This window comes from Sciurus vulgaris, assembly GCF_902686455.1.
Source record: "Sciurus vulgaris genome assembly, chromosome: 8".
In the NCBI taxonomy this organism is placed as follows: domain Eukaryota; kingdom Metazoa; phylum Chordata; class Mammalia; order Rodentia; family Sciuridae; genus Sciurus; species Sciurus vulgaris.
Window position 1 is genome coordinate 148606988 of NC_136468.1, and position 21634 is coordinate 148628621.

At 61.9% G+C, this 21634-nt stretch overlaps 1 protein-coding gene across 1 annotated transcript in view; it reads right to left on the minus strand.

Moving 5' to 3' along the window:
* Positions 1–6882: 6882 nt before the first annotated feature.
* LOC306667744 (scavenger receptor class B member 1-like) overlaps positions 6883–21634 on the minus strand; it is a 29937-nt gene continuing 15185 nt past the window's right edge. The window contains 5 exon segments of the mRNA XM_079150482.1: positions 6883–7025; positions 9232–9360; positions 14771–14917; positions 15680–15731; positions 19904–19977. Of these exon segments, the coding sequence (XP_079006608.1) occupies positions 9232–9360; positions 14771–14917; positions 15680–15731; positions 19904–19977 (402 nt within the window). The 3' untranslated portion in view covers positions 6883–7025.

Here is a 21634-nt window from a genome sequence, read left to right on the forward strand (position 1 = left end):
GTCCCTGCTCCTCTTCCCCACTGACCTGGCTGGAATGAGCCCGATGTCCTCTGGGCTCCTGTGGCCTCCTCCTGGGGAGCCGCCCTCCTGGGCTGGGTCCTGGCTGGGCGCCGGGTGTGGGGTCCGGGAACGGCCACCCAGCAGCGGGACAGGCCGCAAGCTTCCCGCCCGGCTGCCCCTCTGCCCCAGACGCAGGGGGACCTCGCGGGGACAGAGGGGGCACTGGACTCACCCCACCCACCACGCAGACCTCGCAGCGCAGGGAGGGCCGGAACGGGGCAGGGGGCCGCCGGTGCGGCCCTGGCCAGCCCTGGTCACCCGCCTCCCGCCAGGGGTCACCCAGGGCCCGCTGGCCCATGACCCCACCGGAGCACATCTGCGGCCCGCCTGTGGGCAAGCCGGGTCCTCGACGGGAGGGCGCTGCCAACCTCCACTTGTCATCCACTCGGCCTGCGCCCAGGCGGCGCCCCCTGGTGGCCGTGCCCGAGCTCAGCCTGCTGGCCAGCCGGCCCAGGAGACCCACGCGGACAGTGACGAGCCAACCTCGGAGGGCGAGCTGCAGAGGCACCCCGGCCAGCGGCAGAGCGCAGGGCCTGACTCTGGCGATGTCCTGGATGCTCGGGGTGACGCCGGAGCCAGGCAGCTTCCACGCAGCAGGGAAGGCCGCTGAGACAGCAGAGCTCAGAGGCCGGTCTGGACCTCCACCCCTGCCAGGGTCGCCCCTCTGTGAGGGCTCCAGGCGCGCCCTGTCCTGCCCCCGGGGTTGCCGCATCTCGTGGGTGGGCAGCAGGTGGCTCAGAGAGGTCATGAATTGCCCATGGCCGCCCAGCAAGGTCAGCCCAGCAGCGAGAGCTGGCGGGTGGCCTGTGGCCAAGGCCAGAGCCCCTTCCCCTGCATGATCGCGCACACTTGGATGTGAACCCTGCTTCCAGGCCCCTTTGAAAGTCCAGGTTATTCAGGAAACGCCTTGGTGGGGGACACGCACAGGAACACACTGTCCCAAGCAGGCTGCTGACCCCACGGCGTGGGAAGAAACCGTCAAACCGTCCACCCCTGAGGCACCGCTGAGCAACCGTGTGCATGGCTCGCCCCCCAGTGGCCAGTCCCGGAACTGCCCAGCAGCCAGCCCTGTGGCCAGAGGAGACAGGACTCAGGCTGCTGGGTGGACACTGGGTGGCACAGGACACACGCGGCGGCTGGGAGACCGAGCAGCAGCCTGGCGAGGGGCCACGGAGGCGTAAGCAGGGACAGCCCTGGCGATGGCCACCTCCTCCTGCTGCATGTGGAGCCTGAGAGGCAGGGCCCCAGAGGCCCTCAGCCACCTGCAGGCCCCTCCAGCCCGTCCATGTCCCTGGCCCGCCCTTCCACGGCCCCAGAAAGTGGCCTGACTCGCCGTGTCTGGGGGGTGGAGGGCTCCTGGGGACTGAACCCAGGGACACTGACTGAATTGCATCCCCCACCATTTAAGATTTTTAATTTTGACACAGGGCCTCACTAAGTTGCTGTGGCTGGCCTCAAACTTGTGATTCTCCTGTCTTGACCTCCCAAACCACTAGGATTACAGGCATGCCCGCTGTTTTAAAGAGAAAATGGGGGCTCCAGAGAGGTCGTGTGACTTGTCCAAGGCCCCACAGCAGCAGGAGCCGGGGGTGGAGCCCTCCGAGGCAGACCTCGTGGGTGCCTGGCAAGTGCCCTGAGCACACCGAGGTGGGCAGGACCAGGAGCACAGCGACACCGGAGGGCGTGCCCGGGTCCCGTGGCGGCAGCCAGGGTCCTTGGGGTCTGGGCCATGGGGACCCGAGTTAGACCTCTGATGTTCTGGGACTTCTAGTGACACCTGGGGCCCAAAGCACAAAAGACGGGGGATTCCGTGATCAGAGAGGCCGGGGGCTCCTGGGGGAGGCGGCTGGCTGGACGGGAGTAGGGCAGCCCTGGCTGCGGCTTCCTGCCCAGGGCACGTCACGGGGCAGGGCCCAGGGCTCCGGGACCTGCCGCTCCGTGGCCCCGCTCTGACCAGCGGCAGGCCTCCAAGGAGGGTCCTGGCAAAGGGCTCTGGCCCAGGGCCCGGGGCCCCAGATGCGCACAGGCACCCCCTTCCCAGGTGGGACCCCAGGAGACGAGCGGGAGGGAGGGGGAGTCGCCCTGAGGGCTGAACAGCAGAAAGGAGGCCCTGCACCTCTGGGGAGGCCGATGCCCACGTGTTCCATTTTACAGAGGCCGTTGTGAAGGGACGGGACGTGTTTCCTCGTTTCCCTTTCAGGTGATTCGTCGCTTACGAACAGAACTGCCTGAGGTTTCTCCATGTTGATTGTGTGTCCTGCTACTTTGCCGAATTCATTGATGAGGTCTAGAAGTTTTCTGGAGTTTTTTGGATCCTCTAAATATAGAATCATGTCATGAGCAAATAGTGACAGCTTGAGTTCCTCTTTTCCTATTTGTATCCCTTTAATTTCTTTGGTCTGTCTAATTGCTCTGGCGAGTATTTCAAGGAGGATGTTGAATGCAAGTGGTGAAAGAGGGCGTCCCTGTCTTGTTCCAGATTTTAGAGTTAACGCTTTCAGTTTTTCTCCATTAAGAAGGACGCTGGCTGTGGGCTTGGCATGGACAGCCTTTACCACGGCGAGGTGTGTTCCTACCATTTCTATTTTCTCTAGTGTTTTGAGCATGAAGGGGGCTGTATTTTATCAAATGCCTTCTCTGTATCTATTGAAATAATCATACGATTCTTAACCTTAAGAGTATTGGTGTGATGAATTACATTTATTGATTTCCAGACGTTGAACCACCCTTGCGTCCCTGGGATGAACCCCACTTGATTGTGGTGCGCTATGGGTGATCAACAAATATATGAAAAAGTGCTCATCATCCCTAGTAATTAGAGAAATGCAAATTTAAACCACCCTAAGATTTCATCTAACTCCAATTAGAATGGCTACTATCAAGAACACAAGCAACAATAAGTGTTGGCAAGGATGTGGGGAAAAGGCACACTCATACATTGCTGATGGGGTTGCAAATGGGTGCACCCACTCTGGAAAGCAGTGTGGAGATTCCTCAGAAAGCTTGGAATGGACCCACCATTTGACCCAGCTATCCCACTCCTCGGTTTATACCCAAAGGACTTAAAATCAGCATACTACAGAGATACAGCCACATCAATGTTTACAGCAGGTCAATTCACAATAGCCAGATTGTGGAACCAACCGAGATGCCCTTCAACTGATGAATGGATAAAGAAACTGTGGTATATATACACAGTGGAATATTACTCAGCCATAAAGAGAATAAAATCATGGCATTTTCAAGTAAATGGATGGAGTTGGAGAATATCATGCTAAGTGAAATAGGCCACGCCCAAAAAACCAAAGGCCGAATGATTTCTCTGATAAATGGATGATGATACATAACGGGAGGGGGAGGGGAGTAAGGGAAGAATGGAGGAACGTTGGACAGTGTAGAGGGAAATGAGAGGGAAGGGAGTGGGGGGAGGAAAGATGGTGGACACCCTGTGCACGTGTGTCGCACAAGGTGTGACTACATCCTGTACAATCAGAGAAACGCAAGTTGTACCCCATCTGTTTACCATGAACCAAAAAAATAAAATAAGATAAAAGGAGGTCCCTGGGGACCATGACAGAGCCCGAGGGCTGACCCTGCAGGTGTCCCCAGAGCCTGTGCCTCCGACTGGGGACAGATGGCGGCGTCCTCACTGTGGCTGGCTTGAGGGACAAGGTGGTAGCAGGAGTTCCGACCCTGGAAGGAGGCTCAGAAGCAAGAGGCTCACACAGGACGCGCAGCGGGGGTCCCGGGACACGTGCACCCACCCGGGGCGCGCAGGGGATGCTGCGGGAGGCCCCGCCTCTCGGTCAGAGTGCAGGGCTGAGGCCTCCTGGACACAGGGAGTGGAAGGCCTCCTGGCAGTGCTCAAATGACCAGCCTGGGGGACAGGGGGACAGGGGACTTGGCCTTCCAGGGAGCCAACAGGAGCTGAGGGAAGCCCTCGCAGCCTGGACCCTCACGTGGCCTGGGCAGCAGACAGCCCTCCTGCCCACCCTGCTACAGCTGAGCAGGACCCTCCTGACCTCAGTCCCACCAGAGGGGACCCCAGACGCTGGTTTAGAAACAAATCTAGAGACTGGGTAACAGCCTGATGTGGTGGCTCGTGCCTATGATCCCAGAGGCTCAGGAGGCTGAGGCAGGAGGATGACAAGTTTGAGGCCAGCCTCAGCAACTTAGCAACTCTGTCTCAAAAAATAAAAAGGGCTGGGGGTGTGCTTCAGGGGCAGAGGGGGACCCAGGGCTCAGAACAAATCCGGGCAATGACTTCCTGTGTGAGGCGGTGGTCGCCGCTGGTCCCTCAGCAGATGTGGAGGAAGGCTGGGGACAGGTGCGTGAAGACACCCTGATGGCAGATCAGGGACACTCTCGAGGCTGCTGGGGTAGAGGATCCTCTCCTGGCCACGGACCTGCGGGGAGGGGGCCTCTCGTGCTTCTGCCCACACAGGACCCAGGACAGAACGGGGCTGTTCCAGCCTCTGCACTCCTGCTCGGGGACGGAGGCCGGCAGGGGCAGGAAGGCCACTCATCTCTCCGCAGGGGCGTCCTCCAGCAAGTCGGAACCACATGGGATCCCACTGCCAACGGCAGGAACCAGGTGCCAAGGTGCAGGGGTGCCCGGCTGCTGAACAAACTGCCCAGCAGCTCCTCCTGGTCAGACAGGTGGCCGCCGCGCCAGCCAGCCCTCCCTAGGGAGCTGCTCAGGACAGGAACACGCACATTCGCACCAGAGCTGGCCCAAGTGCTCACAGCAGCTTTGTTCAGAATCGCCAAAACTCTCTAAGTGCCCGTGGCCAGTGAGTGGCTGGACCCCACGGGAGACGTGCCCCATAGGCCTGCAGCCACCGGCAGGAGCCAGTCCTCAGGGGCTGCCTGCAGGATCCCCGTGACCCTTCCGGAACAGCCAGGCCAGCCGGTCACCAGGAGCCGAGCACGGCAGGAGGGCTTCGCCACAGGGGCCTACGGGTCTATGTCTTGACTGGGGCCGTGGCTGCCGGGGTCTAGGATGGGAGTTCACGGGGCTGTACGCGCGCAAACACACACGTTCACACTCACAAGCACGCACACAGATGTTCACACTCACATGCACACATTCACACACATGCGCATTCACATGCACACGCACACTCAATTCACACTCACATGAGCACGCATGCACAAGCACACACTCCCACACACGTTCACACACACACCTCCCACACACGTTCACACTCACACATCCATATTCACATGCACACACACACTCAATTCACATTCACATGTGCACACATGCACACATTCACACACACATTCATGAACGTGTACACACACGTGCACATGTATACATCATGCACATTCACACATGCATGTGCACACATGCGCACATTCACATGCATGCACGTTCACATGCACACACACTCGATTCACATGAGCACACATGCATAAGCATGTACTCACACACACGTTCACACACACACATTCACATGCAAGCATTCACATGCACACTCAAGCACACATTCACACACAAGCAAATGCTCACACGTGTGCACTCACACATGCACACTCTGTACACACACATTCATGCACACATGTATACATGCACACACATTCACACGCACACATTCACACTCACGTGTACACATGCACATTCACTCATGCACTCACATGTGCACACACAGATACACACCCGTGCATACATGCACACATTCGTGCACACGCACACATGCACACATTCACTCACACATGTACACATGCACACACATTCATACGCACACACACACGCACGCACACATTCATGCACGTGTGCACACGTGCGTTCACACACTCACATGCACATGGCATGTCTCACAGCGACGGAACGGTTTTATTCTACAATGCCAACACCAGGTGGGTGAGTCTGTCCTTTGTGGCCATCTGACCCTAAGAAGGAGACCTTACGGGGGCCTCCCTCCTCCCGCCTGCCCTGAGGGTGACAAGAGCCCAGGACGATCTGACGGCCCTGTGCACAGACCACGGGGTGAAGGTGCTGGCCAGGGACCCCAGAGGGGGACGGGATCCGACAGTAGACCAGAGACAGCAATGGAGGCGGCCACTGCCTGGTCCCCACAGATGCTCTGGGGGGCCACCAGGGGGCAGCACTGAGCAGTACAAGCCCGGAGCCCTGGCCCCAGCCCAGGCACTTGACTCCAGACTCCAGCCTTGGCTCTCACAGAAGTTTATTGCTTCCACAGTGATCAGTTTCAGAAGATGATGCCACCCACTTCTCTTCCAGTAGAAAAGGGACATGGGTGGCCCCGGGGACCAGGGCACCGGGCAGGTGCACCTCCCCACCAGACCAGGTGCCGGGGCGGACAAGCCCCAGGGCCATCCCACCTCCGCCTGGCACCTGACCTGGGGGCCTGGGGCAGCTCGGGGGAGGGGCCGGCTCAGAACACAGGGCGCCCTGGGCTGGAGGCAGAGGGTGCGTGGACCCAGCCCAGGGCCGGTGCAGGTGGCAGGGCAGGGGCTGGGGGCCCCTTGGGTCCTGAGGCCCATGAGAAGCTGCTCCGGCCCAGCCCAGCAGGCAGGAGCCGAGGCTCGCGGCCTTGCAGGCCTGGCTTTGGCACTGGAGGCCCGCAGGGCAGGAGGCCAGTCCTCCACGGCAGGGGCCACGTGGCTGCGGGGTACCCTGCTGGCTTGAGGAAGACAGGGAGCAGCAGGGGCAGCCCAGGGCCCAGTGAGCCTCTCCCGGGAGAGGGACCACGTCCACAGCACCTGTGGTCAGGCCATGGTCACTTGGAGAGAAGATCCAGAAGGGGCTTCCTGACAGCCTCTGCAGCCCTCAGCATGGCGCCATCCCTGAGTGTGTCTGCGCCCGGGCACGCGAGTGCAGGGTGAGGTCAGGCGGGGGCTCAGGCCGGGAGGCTGGCCGGCTGGCTGCTGAGAGAGTCCTGGAGAAGCGGGGTGCAGGGGCTGGGGGGCCGGTCTGGCCGAGCAGCCCCTGGGCCGCCCTGTGGAGAGAGGGGAGCTGGTCACCGTCCCCGCCAAGGCTGGAACCTGTCACCAAGGCCCTCCCCCCTCGGGGACGCCAGCTCCCCTGCCCCACCCCTTCAGAGATGGGGAGACCGAGGCCCAGAGAGGCCTGCCTAATGCAGAGGGGACACGCCATCTGCTCGCAGACTGGACGCGGCCTGCGCCCCTCAACAGACGGGCACAGCCCCAGGCGGCACTGCGCCCGGGCACCTGCCCCACCAGCCACGGGAGGGAGCTCTGCAGGCCGCTCACAGCCCCCAGCCTCAGATTAGCCCGCGAGGCCCCGGGGCTCACAGCCATGCACGCCTGGTGGGGCGGAAAGTCCTGCAGGGCGGGACAGCGGGACTGGAAGAGGGAGAGATTGCAGACGGCGAGGGACTCGAGAGCTTCCAGCTTCACACTCAAAGGTCTGAGTCAGAAATCAGGAAAGAGGTGGCAGTGGGGTGACCCGGGGCCTCAGCCGGCCTGCGAAGGAAACCCCGGGTGCCCGCCAGCTGCGCCTCAGGAAGCCCTGGGGGCCTGGCACCCGGGTTCCTCTCCCAGGCAGACCAAGACTTCCTGCACGCCAGCCTCTCCCGCCACCACGAGAGCAGGCCCTTGAGAGAGTCTCAGAAGTAAAGGGAACTCCCTCCTGGGGTCCAGCACAGCCTGAATCACAACCACGGGAGCCAGACCCTGAAGCAGACTCCTCCAGCTCCCCTCCCCGTCTCCGCCGTTGAGTGGACAGAGCCTTGGGCTGAGAGGAAGCAATGAGAACATAAGAAAGGCCCAGAACGTTTCCCCGAAAGGCCACCCTGTCGGTTGCCGAGGCTGTGGACTGCACAAGGGCAGCCAGCCTTGCTTAGCCAGCCTCTGCCCAGAGGCTGTCCCTTTCTTAGTCATTTAAAAATCCCCTCCTGGGCTAGTGGAGGCCCTGCTTCCCCTTCTCTCAAGCAAGGCAGCCTCCTGGGGCCACCCCGAGCCCAGGTGCAGGGCAAAGCATGGGCCTCCCTGGTGGGTCTCAGTCAGGCTGGAGTCCCCCCGAAGGGATTCGGCTCCCAGAGGACACTGCATTCCCTAAACACGCAGGAGGGGACCAGGCGCCCCGGGTCAGGCTGCCTTCTGGGGCAGGGGTGGCCCTCCAGACCAAGCGCTTCCCTGTGACTTGAGAACCAGGTTCTGTTGGCAAAATCAAGGGGCGACCCCAGGCTGGTCTTGCCTTACCGCTTCTGTCCAGGGAGGGGCAGCGCGGGGACCCCAAGCCGCTGCTCCCCCTGTGTGAGAAGGGACTGCCGGCACCTCTGCCTGTCCCCAACACCACGCCCTCCTGCGGAGGGGAGGCAGGCAGGAGAGGCCCACAGGACACCCACAGGACAAGTGCAGACCTGCCTGTTCCCGGGTGGGCAGAGCCCGGCCAGCTGGGCCTCGGCATCCGTCCCTCCTGCAGAGCGCGGGCCCCGCCCCGATGCCACTGCCCGCTTACTTCCTTCCTGGCCGGCAACTGAAGCCAGCAGAGCTGTCCTCACCCGGCTGGCAGCAACTGGGAGCCCAGCAAGGCCTGGTGTGAGGGTGGGGCACTTCCCAGAGACTGAAATAGCAGCTGTCACCCAGGCGGGACGCAGTGACTCAGCCGCCAAGCCCACGCTGCAGCGCCCGCGGCTCTCCGTTACCCCCCTGGCAGGGACACTACCCTGCAGGGACGAGCTCTGAGACCGGCCCTCGGGGAGGGGCCTGAGGCACCCGGAGCCCCAGGGCAGCCTGCTCCTCCGGGCAGAGCGTGGGGGTCCAGGGCGCAGGGAAAGCCGAGTTCCAGGCCAGCCACCAGGGGTTCCGTGTGGGCGCGTCCCCTAAGGGCTAAACGTCCTTCACTGCTGGCCTGGAACTCGACTCCGCGGGCTGCCTGCTCCTGACGCTGCGCTGCCTGCTCCTGACAGTTGTTCTTCACCTGTCCTCCCAGGCTTAGGCCGACGCTTCTCAAACAGGGGTCCCTGTACCTTCAGGATGCCCTGGGGGTCCGCTAAGTGTCCGCCCCAGGCGGCCCTGCCTTCCCGGGTCCTGCAGGCTGGCACACTTCAGGGGGCGGTGTGAGGAGCGGCTGGCCCGCCTGGGTCTCCTTCCCAACGTGCCGCCGCCGCACGGCCGCCCCAGGGTGGAAGACCGCACTGCGGCAGGCCTGGCCGGCGCGAGGCTTTGCCCGGTACCCACCTAGAGTCTGGCTTCTTGCAGCACCACGCTGGGGGCGCCTGGTGTCATCAGGGATTCAGAGCAGGCCTGCATGGCCGCCTTATCCTTTGAGCCCTTTTTACTACCACTCCAAAATAAATAGCACTTGTCCTAGAAGACAACCAAGCTGGTTTAGAGTCGAGGCCACCGCGCAGGGACGGGCAGGGGGCGGGGCTGAGGGTCCAGGAGGGCCCCGCACCTGACAGCACAGCCGCTGGGGAGCACGGCCAGGCCGCTGGCCGAGGACTGGGGCCGGCGGGTGAGGACTGTGCCTCCTCCCACTGGCTCCAGCCCAGCCCTGGGTGGGCACTGAATCCATGGAAACAGGTTTCCCTTGGCATCCTCAGGACTGGCTTCTCCCAGCCACTGAGGAAGGCCTCTCTGGGGACACTGCAGCGCCCCCAGCTCCCCGTGTGCGACTTAAACATCAGGACACTTCAAAACAGGGAGGCCCAGCCTGTGCGGAGAGCGGGGGGCGGGGCGCGGGTCCGGAGCTACCTCTGTGGGACCTGCAGCAACAGGCCCCAAGCCTGGGTCATGGACACTCTGCATGGATGGGGCAGGGCACTGACCTGGGGAGGGACGCTGACCTGGGGAGGGACGCTGACCTGGGGAGGGACGCTGACCTGGGAGGGACACTGACCTGGGGAGGGACACTGACCTGGGGAGGGACACTGACTTGGGAGGAGGGACACTGACCTGGGGAGGGACGCTGACCTGGGGAGGGACGCTGACCTGGGAGGGACACTGACCTGGGGAGGGACGCTGACCTGGGGAGGGACGCTGACCTGGGGAGGGACACTGACCTGGGGAGGGACACTGACCTGTGGGAGGGACACTGACCTGTGGGAGGGACACTGACCTGGGGAGAGACACTGACCTGGGAGGGACACTGGCTTGGGGGAGGGACACTGACCTGGGGAGGGACACTGGCTTGGGGGAGGGACACTGACCTGGGGAGGGACACTGGCTTGGGGGAGGGACACTGACCTGGGAGGGACACTGACCTGTGGGAGGGACACTGACCTGGGGAGAGACACTGACCTGGGAGGGACACTGACCTGGGGAGGGACACTGACCTGGGGAGGGACACTGATCTGGGAGGGACACTGACCTGGAGGAGGGACACTGACCTGGGAGGGACACTGACCTGGGGAGGGACACTGACCTGGGAGGGACACTGGCTTGGGGGAGGGACACTGACCTGGGGAGGGACACTGACCTGGGGAGGGACACTGACCTGGGGAGGGAAACTGACTTGGAGGAGGGACACTGACCTGGAGGAGGGACACTGACCTGGGGAGGGACACTGACCTGGGGAGGGACACTGACCTGGGAGGGACACTGACCTGGGAGGGACACTGGCTTGGGGGAGGGACACTGACCTGGGGAGGGACACTGACCTGGGGAGGGACACTGACTTGGAGGAGGGACACTGACCTGGAGGAGGGACACTGACCTGGGAGGGACACTGACCTGGGGAGGGACACTGACCTGGGAGGGACACTGGCTTGGGGGAGGGACACTGACCTGGGGAGGGACACTGACCTGGGGAGGGACACTGATCTGGGAGGGACACTGATCTGGGAGGGACACTGACTTGGAGGGACACTGACTTGGAGGAGGGACACTGACCTGGGGAGGGACACTGACCTGGGGAGGGACACTGACTTGGAGGAGGGACACTGACCTGAGGAGGGACACTGACCTGGGAGGGACACTGATCTGGGAGAGACACTGACCTGGGAGGGACACTGACCTGTGGGAGGGACACTGATCTGGGAGAGACACTGACCTGGGAGGGACACTGGCTTGGGGGAGGGACACTGACCTGGGGAGGGACACTGATCTGGGAGGGACACTGATCTGGGAGGGACACTGACTTGGAGGAGGGACACTGACCTGGGGAGGGACACTGATCTGGGAGGGACACTGACCTGTGGGAGGGACACTGATCTGGGAGAGACACTGACCTGGGAGGGACACTGGCTTGGGGGAGGGACACTGACCTGGGGAGGGACACTGACCTGGGGAGGGACACTGACCTGTGGGAGGGACACTGACCTGGGAGGGACACTGGCTTGGGGGAGGGACACTGACCTGGGGAGGGACACTGACCTGGGGAGGGACACTGACTTGGAGGAGGGACACTGACCTGGGGAGGGACACTGACTTGGAGGAGGGACACTGACCTGGGAGGGACACTGACCTGGGGAGGGACACTGACCTGTGGGAGGGACGCTGACCTGGGGAGGGACACTGACCTGGGGAGGGACACTGATCTGGGAGGGACACTGATCTGGGAGGGACACTGACTTGGAGGAGGGACACTGACCTGTGGAGGGACACTGACCTGGGGAGGGACACTGACTTGGAGGAGGGACACTGACCTGGAGGAGAGACACTGACCTGGGAGGGACACTGACCTGGGGAGGGACACTGACCTGGGAGGGACACTGGCTTGGGGGAGGGACACTGACCTGGGGAGGGACACTGACCTGGGGAGGGACACTGATCTGGGAGGGACACTGATCTGGGAGGGACACTGACTTGGAGGAGGGACACTGACCTGGGGAGGGACACTGACCTGGGAGGGACACTGGCTTGGGGGAGGGACACTGACCTGGGAGGGACACTGACCTGGGAGGGACACTGACTTGGAGGAGGGACACTGACCTGGGGAGGGACACTGACCTGTGGGAGGGACACTGACCTGGGAGGGACACTGGCTTGGGGGAGGGACACTGACCTGGGGAGGGACACTGACCTGGGAGGGACACTGACCTCGGAGGGACACTGGCTTGGGGGAGGGACACTGACCTGGGGAGGGACACTGACCTGTGGGAGGGACACTGACCTGGGAGGGACACTGGCTTGGGGGAGGGACACTGACCTGGGGAGGGACACTGACCTGGGGAGGGACACTGACCTGGGAGGGACACTGGCTTGGGGGAGGGACACTGACCTCGGGAGGGACACTGACCTGGGGGAGGGACACTGACCTGGGGAGGGACACTGACTTGGAGGAGGGACACTGACCTGGGAGGGACACTGACCTGGGGAGGGACACTGACCTGTGGGAGGGACGCTGACCTGGGGAGGGACACTGGCTTGGGGAGAGACACTGACTTGGAGGAGGGACACTGACCTGGGAGGGACACTGACCTGGGGAGGGACACTGACCTGTGGGAGGGACGCTGACCTGGGGAGGGACACTGACCTGGGGAGGGATACTGACTTGGAGGAGGGACACTGACCTGGGAGGGACACTGACCTGGGAGGGACACTGACCTGGGAGGGACACTGACTTGGAGGAGGGACACTGACCTGGGGAGGGACACTGACCTGTGGGAGGGACACTGACCTGGGAGGGACACTGGCTTGGGGGAGGGACACTGACCTGGGGAGGGACACTGACCTGGGAGGGACACTGACCTGGGAGGGACACTGACCTGGGAGGGACACTGACTTGGAGGAGGGACACTGACCTGGGGAGGGACACTGACCTGTGGGAGGGACACTGACCTGGGAGGGACACTGGCTTGGGGGAGGGACACTGACCTGGGGAGGGACGCTGACCTGGGGAGGGACACTGACCTGGGGAGGGACACTGACCTGGGGGCGAGGCAGGACCCTCACGTCTGTTCCTCACCCTCCTGCCGGTGGACGACTGGGAGGGAGACGGGGCCAGAGGACCAAGGCCCCCGCCGCCCCAGCCCTCGAGGCTGTGCCCGTCCTTGAAGGACACTGTGACTCCTGCTGCCTCGAGCTGTGGGGCTCGGCTCCTGGTCCTTCTGCCCGCCCTGGTGACCCCCCAGGACACACTGGGCACTCACTTTGCTGGGCAAGTGACAAGCAGCTGGGCCCCAGAACCTGGGCAGCAAGGGAGATGGGAATGGCCACAAGGCAGAGCCAGGTTGCTGGGCCAGAGGTGGCCGCCCAGTGACCACTTGTGCCCAAGTTGGAGTTAGAAGAGACGTCGGGTCCCAGGTTGAGTCAGAAAAGTCCAGTGCCCCACAGAGAGCAAGCGAGCAAGCAGGCAGGGGTGCAGCTTCCCAGCGACAGGAGGAGGAACTGGCGGGCACAGGGGTCCCCGGGCCCGCCCGAGGCCCGGGACGACTTGGCTATGGCCCGTGGGAGGGCCTCTCCAGACTCCCCGCGCGTGAGCGGGAACCCCATCCTTCACAGGTGCTCGCCCATCTGCCCTGCAGAACTTCCTTGGCAGCCCAACACTGCCACGACCCACGCAGACCCTGAGACCCAGGGACCCTGCCACCAGTGCGCAGCACTGTCCCCAGATAAGTTCCCCAGCAGATGTGCAAGTGGAGGCCACGAAAAACTCAACTGTGCACGGTGGCACAACCTGTAATCCCAAAGGCTGGGGAGGCCGAGGCAAGAGGATCACAAACTCAAGCCCAGCCTCGGCCATCAGTGAGGCCTGAGCAACTTAGCAAGTTGCACAATAAAAAATAAAAGGTGGGGTGTGGCTCAGTGGTAAAGTGCCCCTAGGCTAAATTCCCAGTACCCCCCAAAAATCTTCATCTCCGTCCTTTCCTGATATAAGTTGCCCCTACTCTTGCTCACTCGTCCCCTGCTTCTGACCCTCCTGGCCAGGACCTGTTTGCTGCTCAGGTGATACAGTGATTCCTCTCCTTAAAAAACCCCAAGTAACCTGCCCTTCCTGTAACTCTCTCCAGCCACCTTGGCCCTGCCTGAGCCTCCAGTTTGCTTGCTCTATTGCTGCCCCAGGGTCTTTGCACTGGTCCTCCATCCATCTGTAGCACTCTATTTGTGCTGGGTGCCTCCCTAGCATCTGCATCTAAGCTTGGATTCCACCAGGCCAGGCAGGCCTTTCCTGTCTGTATTTGTCCTACCCCCTGGACAGGGGATGTTCAATCTGGGAGCCACATGTGGCTATTGGGCCTTTGAAACAGGGTGAGTGGGAATGGAGAGCTGCTCTAAGTGTAAAAGACACACGGGATTTCAAAGATTTGAAAATTAGTGCAAACATTCCTACATCTTTTATATTGGTTCTTACTGCAACAACGACCTTCTGGACATATTTGAGTTAAATAAAATCGTAATTAAAATTAACTTCAGCGCTTCTTCTAACAGGCTGAGGCTCTCAGAAACCTTAACCACACACGTGGCTCACGTCAGACTGCGACTTCGCAGCACCGGCTCTGGTCACTTTCTAGACCCTCTTTATCTTTGGTAGAATTACCTTTTCTGTTTATCCACCTGGTTTCCGCCTGTCTCCCGCCACAAGCTGGTTACTCCCCAAGCAGGGGCCTGTTCGCCCTGGGCCTAACAGCCTGGCGTTCAGCAGGCGCCCACTTGTTGAACGAGTGATTCAAGAGCCGCCGCTGCGGCCCCGGGGAGGTCCCAGGCCGCCAGGACAGGCAGAGTGGAGGCCACGCAGGTGCGAGAGAAGCGAGGAGGCGGCAGAGTGAAGGGAGCGGGGACCACCCGACGCCAGGCCCGGCCGGCCCGCGCGCGCCCGCCTCGCGCAGGCACCTACCTGGCTCCGCGCCTGGAAGACGATGGGCACGAGCAGCAGCGCGCCGCCCAGCGCGAGCAGCACGTACTGGGCGTAGTGCATCACCTTGGGCATCAGCACCAGCTGCGTGTAGAAGGTCTGCAGCGTCTCGCCCTCCATGGCCCCGCTCTGCGGAAGGGCAGACAGGGCTGGGCCCACGCCGCGGGTCCCGCAGGCCGCCGCCCGCTCCCGGCCGCCGCGCCAACCTTCCCTCGGGGTACTCGGCCGGACTACATTGCCCAGGCTGCCTTGCGGGGGCCTGGACCATGTGATCAAAGCCGGACCAATGGCAGGCGGGCCTGGCCCACAGGCCCCTCCCACGTGGCCGCCCTATCTTGCCCTGACCAATGAGTGAAGCCGGAGTCTGAGCGCCTCGAGGGGGCGGGGCCACGAGCGGAAAGCACCTGGCGCCGGGTGTCTGCGCGGCGCGGAGCTCCGCCCTCCGCAGCCCCTCAGACCGGGCTGTGAGCACAGTGACCCCGACCTTGACCTTCCAAGCTATCTATGCCGGCCACTAGCAAGCCCTGATTTAAATCTAGGTAGGCCAGAAATCACATAACAAAATAATGTAACTTTATAAAATTAAATTACATCAAAAAATAAAATAGACCAGAAGGAATACTGAAAAGCTTGGCAAGAAGAAAAGTTCAAGAAAAGTTGACTTTCTTGAAAACCTGCTTCCTGCCTTCTGGCCACAGTGGTCGCAGCAGTCACAAAACTACTTCACCCCCTGCCACGGACACGCTGCCACACAGCTTCCCCACCTGGTGGTCCTTGCAGCCCCCCAGGATCGTGGACATAAGGTGTGGGGACAGTGTCCCAGGCACACAGTCCCGTGCCCTGGCCCAGCCCTCTCCTCCCGGTTGCCGACAGTGCCCAGTGCCACCTTACCTCTCCAAACCACAGCAGCGGCAGGACCACAGGCTCGATCTTCCCGGTTTGCCTGCAAGTGGGACAGAGTAGGTGAGTGGTGTCAGGGAGCTGCGGTGGCACAGGTGTGGGTGAGCGGGTGGCTCGGCCGGAGGGATGTGGCCTGCAGCTCCGCACTGCAGGTTGGGGAAGGGGTTGTGAGGGCAGGGAGCAGTTGCTCAACTTGAGCATTATCTTTTAAAATTGAAACATCTCCTACACGGCAAGGATTGACAGTGACTTGACTGATATGTATTTATTTGCCCCTTTTAGAAACAGAACCCCAATTTTATTCAGGTTGGAAACGCACCCAGATAAAAGACTATCTCAGTCTGTCTTGCTGAGAGTGGGGAGGGCCATGTGACCAAATTCTGGTTGATGAGATGTTAGCAGAAGCCTTATGTAGAATAGCTGGGAGGTAAACACTTTTTCTGTTCTGCTTTTCAGATGCCTGAAATGCAGATGCAACAGCTGGAGCTCTGGCAGCCCTTTAGGCCATTTAGACCACCTTGAAGACGGAAGCCATGTGCTAGGAAAATGGAACAAGGAGATGGGATGGACTCGGACCCTGGATGTCTTTGGCTGCCATAGTGCCCCAGGACATCTGCCTCCCAACATCCTCTAAAAGAAAACTGAATCGGTAACAGAAAAGCTTTGTCCCCTTTGGGTCACACGTGCTGTGTCTTCTGCTCAACAGCCAGACCTAGTCCCACCAACATGCCTCAGGACCCGCAGGGCTGGTCTTCGGTAATGGCCCAGAGACACCACACGTGCACAGGGAGGCTTAAGGATGTTCAGCGTTGCTTGGAGGAGCAAAAACAAGAGCAGAAGCAGCCCACGTGTTCTCCAGGGACGCAGGCCTCCCGCACAACCCACGCGGCCTATGCAGAACGCCAGACAGCACCTAGTGGCCCTCAGACGCCACCGAGGAAGGGTCAGAGGCTCACTGTCAGGCATGCAAAGCAAGCTGCAGACCCACCAAGGATGAACGCGTGAGGAAACCGCGGTCGACATCCACGCGTCCGGCCGCCCGTGGGGGGAGCTAAATGAGCAGGGAGGGGGTCCCGCCCGGGGAGGTCCACTTACGCTTCCCATCAGCAAGAGAGCGACCTCGTGACTGAGGGATAAAGACCCGTGGCCCAGGTAACAGGAAGTGCGATGCCAACGGCAATGAAGAGCTTTTTTTTTTTTGGTGCTGGGGATTGAACCCAGGGCCTTGTGCTTACAAGGCAAGCTCTCTACCAACTGAGCTATCTCCCCAGCCCCGGAAATGAAGAGCTTTATGAGGAGAAAGCTGACACGACCCCGGCCTGGGGTCCAGGTCAACTGGCAGAAGCAGTGCAGTGCAGATCCGGAGCCCGTGCTCGGGGTTCAAGGGTCTGGGGGTCGGTGCTCACCGCCCTTGCCCTGGGAAGTGGGGTCTGTGCTGGGCCTCCGCCCCGCCCCCGCCCCACCACGGGCTTCGGGTGGCTCAGCCCTCCAGCCGCTGCCCGGGGAGGTGGTGGGCACGGGCCGCTCTGCAGCCAGGCTCCCAACCAGCAGGCACGCAGCGCGGAGCCCCCAGTCCCCACGCAGAGCCGTGCGGCTGTTTTGCACCACGTGAGCAGTGTCCTCGAGGACCCCAAGCCAGCCTCCCAGAGCGCTGGGCTCACACGTGTCTCCTAGAGAGCAGGCCACAGAGACCAGGGACAGAAGGGGGTGGCCTGCCCCAGCCTCTTCCCCCAGAAGCCTCTGGAAGAAGCTACGGGAACTAAATAACGTGCCATGGCCCCTTCCCTGAGGGCACCTTCCCTGAGGGCACCTTCCCTGAGGGCACCTTCCCTGAGGGCACTTTCCTGAGGACACCTTCCCTGAGGGCACCTTCCCTGTGGGCACCTTCCCTGAGGGCACCTTCCCTGAGGGCACCTTCCCTGAGGACACCTTCCCTGAGGGCACCTTCCCCGTGGGTCCCCTCTCTGTGGGCACCTTCCCCGTGGGTCCCCTCTCTGTGGGCACCTTCCCTGAGGGTACCTTCCCTGAGGGCACCTTCCCTGAGGGCACCTTCCCTGTGGGCACCTTCCCTGAGGACACCTTCCCTGAGGGCACCTTCCCCGTGGGTCCCCTCTCTGTGGGCACCTTCCCCGTGGGTCCCCTCTCTGTGGGCACCTTCCCTGAGGGCACCTTCCCTGTGGACACCTTCCCTGAGGGCACCTTCCCTGAGGGCACCTTCCCTGTGGACACCTTCCCTGAGGGCACCTTCCCTGAGGGCACCTTCCCTGAGGGCACCTTCCCCGTGGGTCCCTTTTCTCTGGGCACCTTCTGGGTGGCCCTAGGGTACCAGGAACATGCCGGATCCTACTGATGAACCGGTGCCTCCTGGTGGCCACTGGTCTCTGGGCCCCTTCCATGGCCACCCCTCTGGGCCCCGGCAGACCCCTGCTGTTGAGTCACCTCCCTTGAGACAGCTTGCTGGCTGCAGGGGAGGTGGGCAGGGACGGCGGTGGCCAGGGCTCCAGCCGCGGACGCCGAGCTCACAGTGCACTACCAGCTCTCGGGGTCAGGATCTGAACCAGCTCCCAACAGGTGGAAACGAGAGCTCCTGATCAAACCCAGCTCTGGGGTCCTCTGGGACAATGCAGGGGATGTGGCCGCAAGGGGCCCAGTGGCCCAGAGGCCACAGCCAGCTGGCTCCTCAGCCGAGGGCCCGGCCTGGCCCATGCCTTGGAGGCAGCAGCCCGACAGAGCCCGGCGGCGAGCAGGTCTGTCCTGCCAGGCGGGGATCCATGCAGGACACCCCAGCAGCTCTGGCCGCAGGCAGCAAGGCCAGAAGCCCCAGTGCGACTGCGCTAGGCATCCCAAAGCCAGGCAGAGGCCACCGTCCTGCTGCCCATTGCTGCTGCCACATTCTCTCTAGAGGGATTTTTTTAAACTATTCCAAATATGCTCAAAAGTACAGGCACTGACGGGAAGATGAGGCGCCGTCTTCCTGCCCGTTCTATCGAACATGGCCTCACGAGCGCGGGGACGGGGCGTGGCGCGGTGCCCTGGGGCTGCAGGAATGTGAGCAGGCACAAAGGCGTTTAGTTCCCTCCAGCGGTGACGCAGAGTGACCCGAGGACCCAGAGGTCCACTCCTGCACGCAGACCCAGGGGAGACACGTCTGCACCGAAACCGGACTGGCCACAGCAGCACCGTGCACCAGGGACGGGAGCGGAAAGAGCCCGCCTGTCCATCAGATGACCGGGGCGCTGTCTCACAGCCCGCCAGAGCCTCGGCCCCAAGGAGTGAGCCTGAGGACGTGACGCCAGGCACGAGGCCGCAGCCGCGCCACTCTGTGCGAGATGCCAGCAAGGGCACATCACTGCGACAAGCAGAGCGTAGCGGCCAGGGGCTGGGGGAGGGGACGGGCCATGAGTGCACGGGGTTCCTTTAGGAATGGCGGAAGTGCCCTGCAGCCCATGGCGGCCACGGCTGTGCGACACTGAATGCCTCACAAAGCAAGAAAAACTGTCCACCTTTCAAGGGTGAGTTTTGTGGTGGGGAACTGTGTCTCTATTAAGCTTTTATTTGAAAAAAAAAAAAAAAAAAAAAAATCAGTGCATAAACCAGATGCAGTGGTGTGCGCCTGTCCCAGCAACTCGGGAGGCTTACAAATTCAAGGCCAGCCTTGGCAACTTAGCAGGGCCCTAAGCAACTTATAGCAAGACCTGCCTCAAATGAGACACTTTTTTTTTTTTTTTTTTTTTTTTTTGTGGTGCTGGGGATCGAACCCAGGGCCTTGTGCTTACAAGGCAAGCGCTCTACCGACTGAGCTATCTCCCCAGCCCAAGGCACTTTTTTTAAAAAAAGGGGCTGCAGATGTACCTCAGGGGTAGAGTTCCTGGGTTCGACCCCTGGCATTGTATTGAAAGAAAAAAATAAAATCAGTGCTTAAAAATCCCTCTGTAGGGACTGGGGCTACGCTCAGTTGGTGGGGTGCCTGCCTCGCTGGGTTCGATCCCCAGCACCGCAAAACAACGGCAACAACAGCAACAACGACCAGTCCTCTGTGAGCAAACTCTGGGTGACGCTGGGAAGTCTTTCTCTTCAATCCCTTGGTCTGGGCCCCGGGCAGATGGGCAGGGACGGCTCCCACAGCCGGGCACCACCTCCCGTCCACGCCCGGCCCGAGCGGTGGGTCACCGGGCTGGGCCCCCGCGGGCCGCTCTGGCTCCCAGGCCCACTCACCCGATGCCTCTGACGGCTTTGATGTACAGGCTCAGCTGCAGTTTCACGGAGCAGTTCATGGGGATCCCCGTGACCTGCGGGAGGAATCACAGTGAGGAGACCGCCGGCCTCGCGGCCCGCTAGGGAGGACCAGCGTCCCAGCCCAGCCACCTGCCCGGGCCTCTCGCTTTGATCGACCTGGCGTGAGCCCCTTCTCGGGGCCACAGTCTACGAAGTCCGTAGTGCACGGGGTCTCCTGCCCGGGTCCAAGCGCTGACCTGTGCTTGCAAACAGCGCTCGTGCCCCTGAGTCAAGGTCCCCTGTTGCCGGGCAGAAGAGGCCCCACCCCTCCGTCTGTCCTGAGGAGCACTTCCCACCGCGCAGGCTGGCGTGATCTGGGGCCCCCTCCAGCCCCCATCAGACATCGTGGTGGGGTCTCCCCATCCCTCCCCGCTCCTCCCTCTGCACTGCACCTGCACCGACCTCCCTTCCTTGTAGCAGGGCTGGCCTAGGCCGGGCGCCATGGCAGCACCGCCATTTACACAGAGCCAAGGAGGCCCCTGGCAGTCTCCCGTTTTGTTTGTGGGATCTCATCATGTCCTATGGGAAGTGGAAGGAGAAAGACTCCTTTATGCAGGACTCCACTTTGTGCTGGGCACAGGGGCCACGCCTGTGATCCCAGAGGCTGGGGAGGCTGCAGCAGGAGGATCTCAAGTTCAAAGTCAGCCTCAGCAACTTAGTGAGGCCCCGTTTCTAAATAAAAAATAAAAAGTCTGGGATGTGGCTCAGTGGTTGAGCACCCTGGGTTTAATCCCTGGTACAAAAAACAAAAATCTGTTTTGTAAGTGAGACACTTTTTTAGAAAGTCAGTAGCAAAAGAATTGCCTCACACACATCCCTACAATCAGGAAGGCGCATCCCGAACAAAGACCCTGGGAAAGACCCAGGGTCGAGGCCTGAGGGCCAGGGCCAGGGCTAGGGCTTCTTCCCTGTGACTCACTCCCTGACCTGGATCAGCAGCTGGTCACAGCAGCTCACGGACCCTGCAAGGCACAACGAGGTACGTGAGGCAGCCAGACGGCCATCCCTGCCTGCGGGAAAGGGCTGGTCTTCCCTTCCAGCAAGCTTCCGGGGCCCTCCCAGCCCGCGCAGGAGCAGGGCAAGCCCTGGCTCCTGAGCCTGGGGAGAGGTGGACTTGGGAACCGGAGGCCAGTGAGGTCACCCCAGGCCTGCACCGCCCTCCTCAGAGAGGATCCTGGACTTCAGCGGGTCCTCCACCCCTGGATGCTAACCGGGGCTCCCTGTGCCTCAGCTGCCTGCAGAACTGTTGGGGGAGGCCGGGCCGGCTCTCCGGGGAGGCCGGTGTGCGTGTGGGGCAGGGGCCGTGGGAGTGGCTCCCTGGGAAGGCAGGGCCCATTTGCTCCTGGGCCTCTGGGGCATCACTTCTGCCGTGCTGTCCCCACCACTGCGGGAAGCGGGGCGTCCTGTGCGCCTTCAGGGGAGACTTGGTCTCGAGCGGCCTCCCCTGTGCGTCCTGCTCCATCTGCCCTGGCTGTGGCAGCGCCCTGGGCTGAGTCCTTGAGACCCCCGGGGAAGCCCCGAGCGCCCGCCACCTCCTTCCCTCAGGTCCTGGGCCCTGACCCCACCACGCCGGTTCTCTGGGAATCTGTCCCAGGCCCCCTGGGGCCCATTCTTCCAGGGCTGTCAGGCCCTGCCGCCCCCGCTGACCCCAGGGAACAGAAACACAGCCCA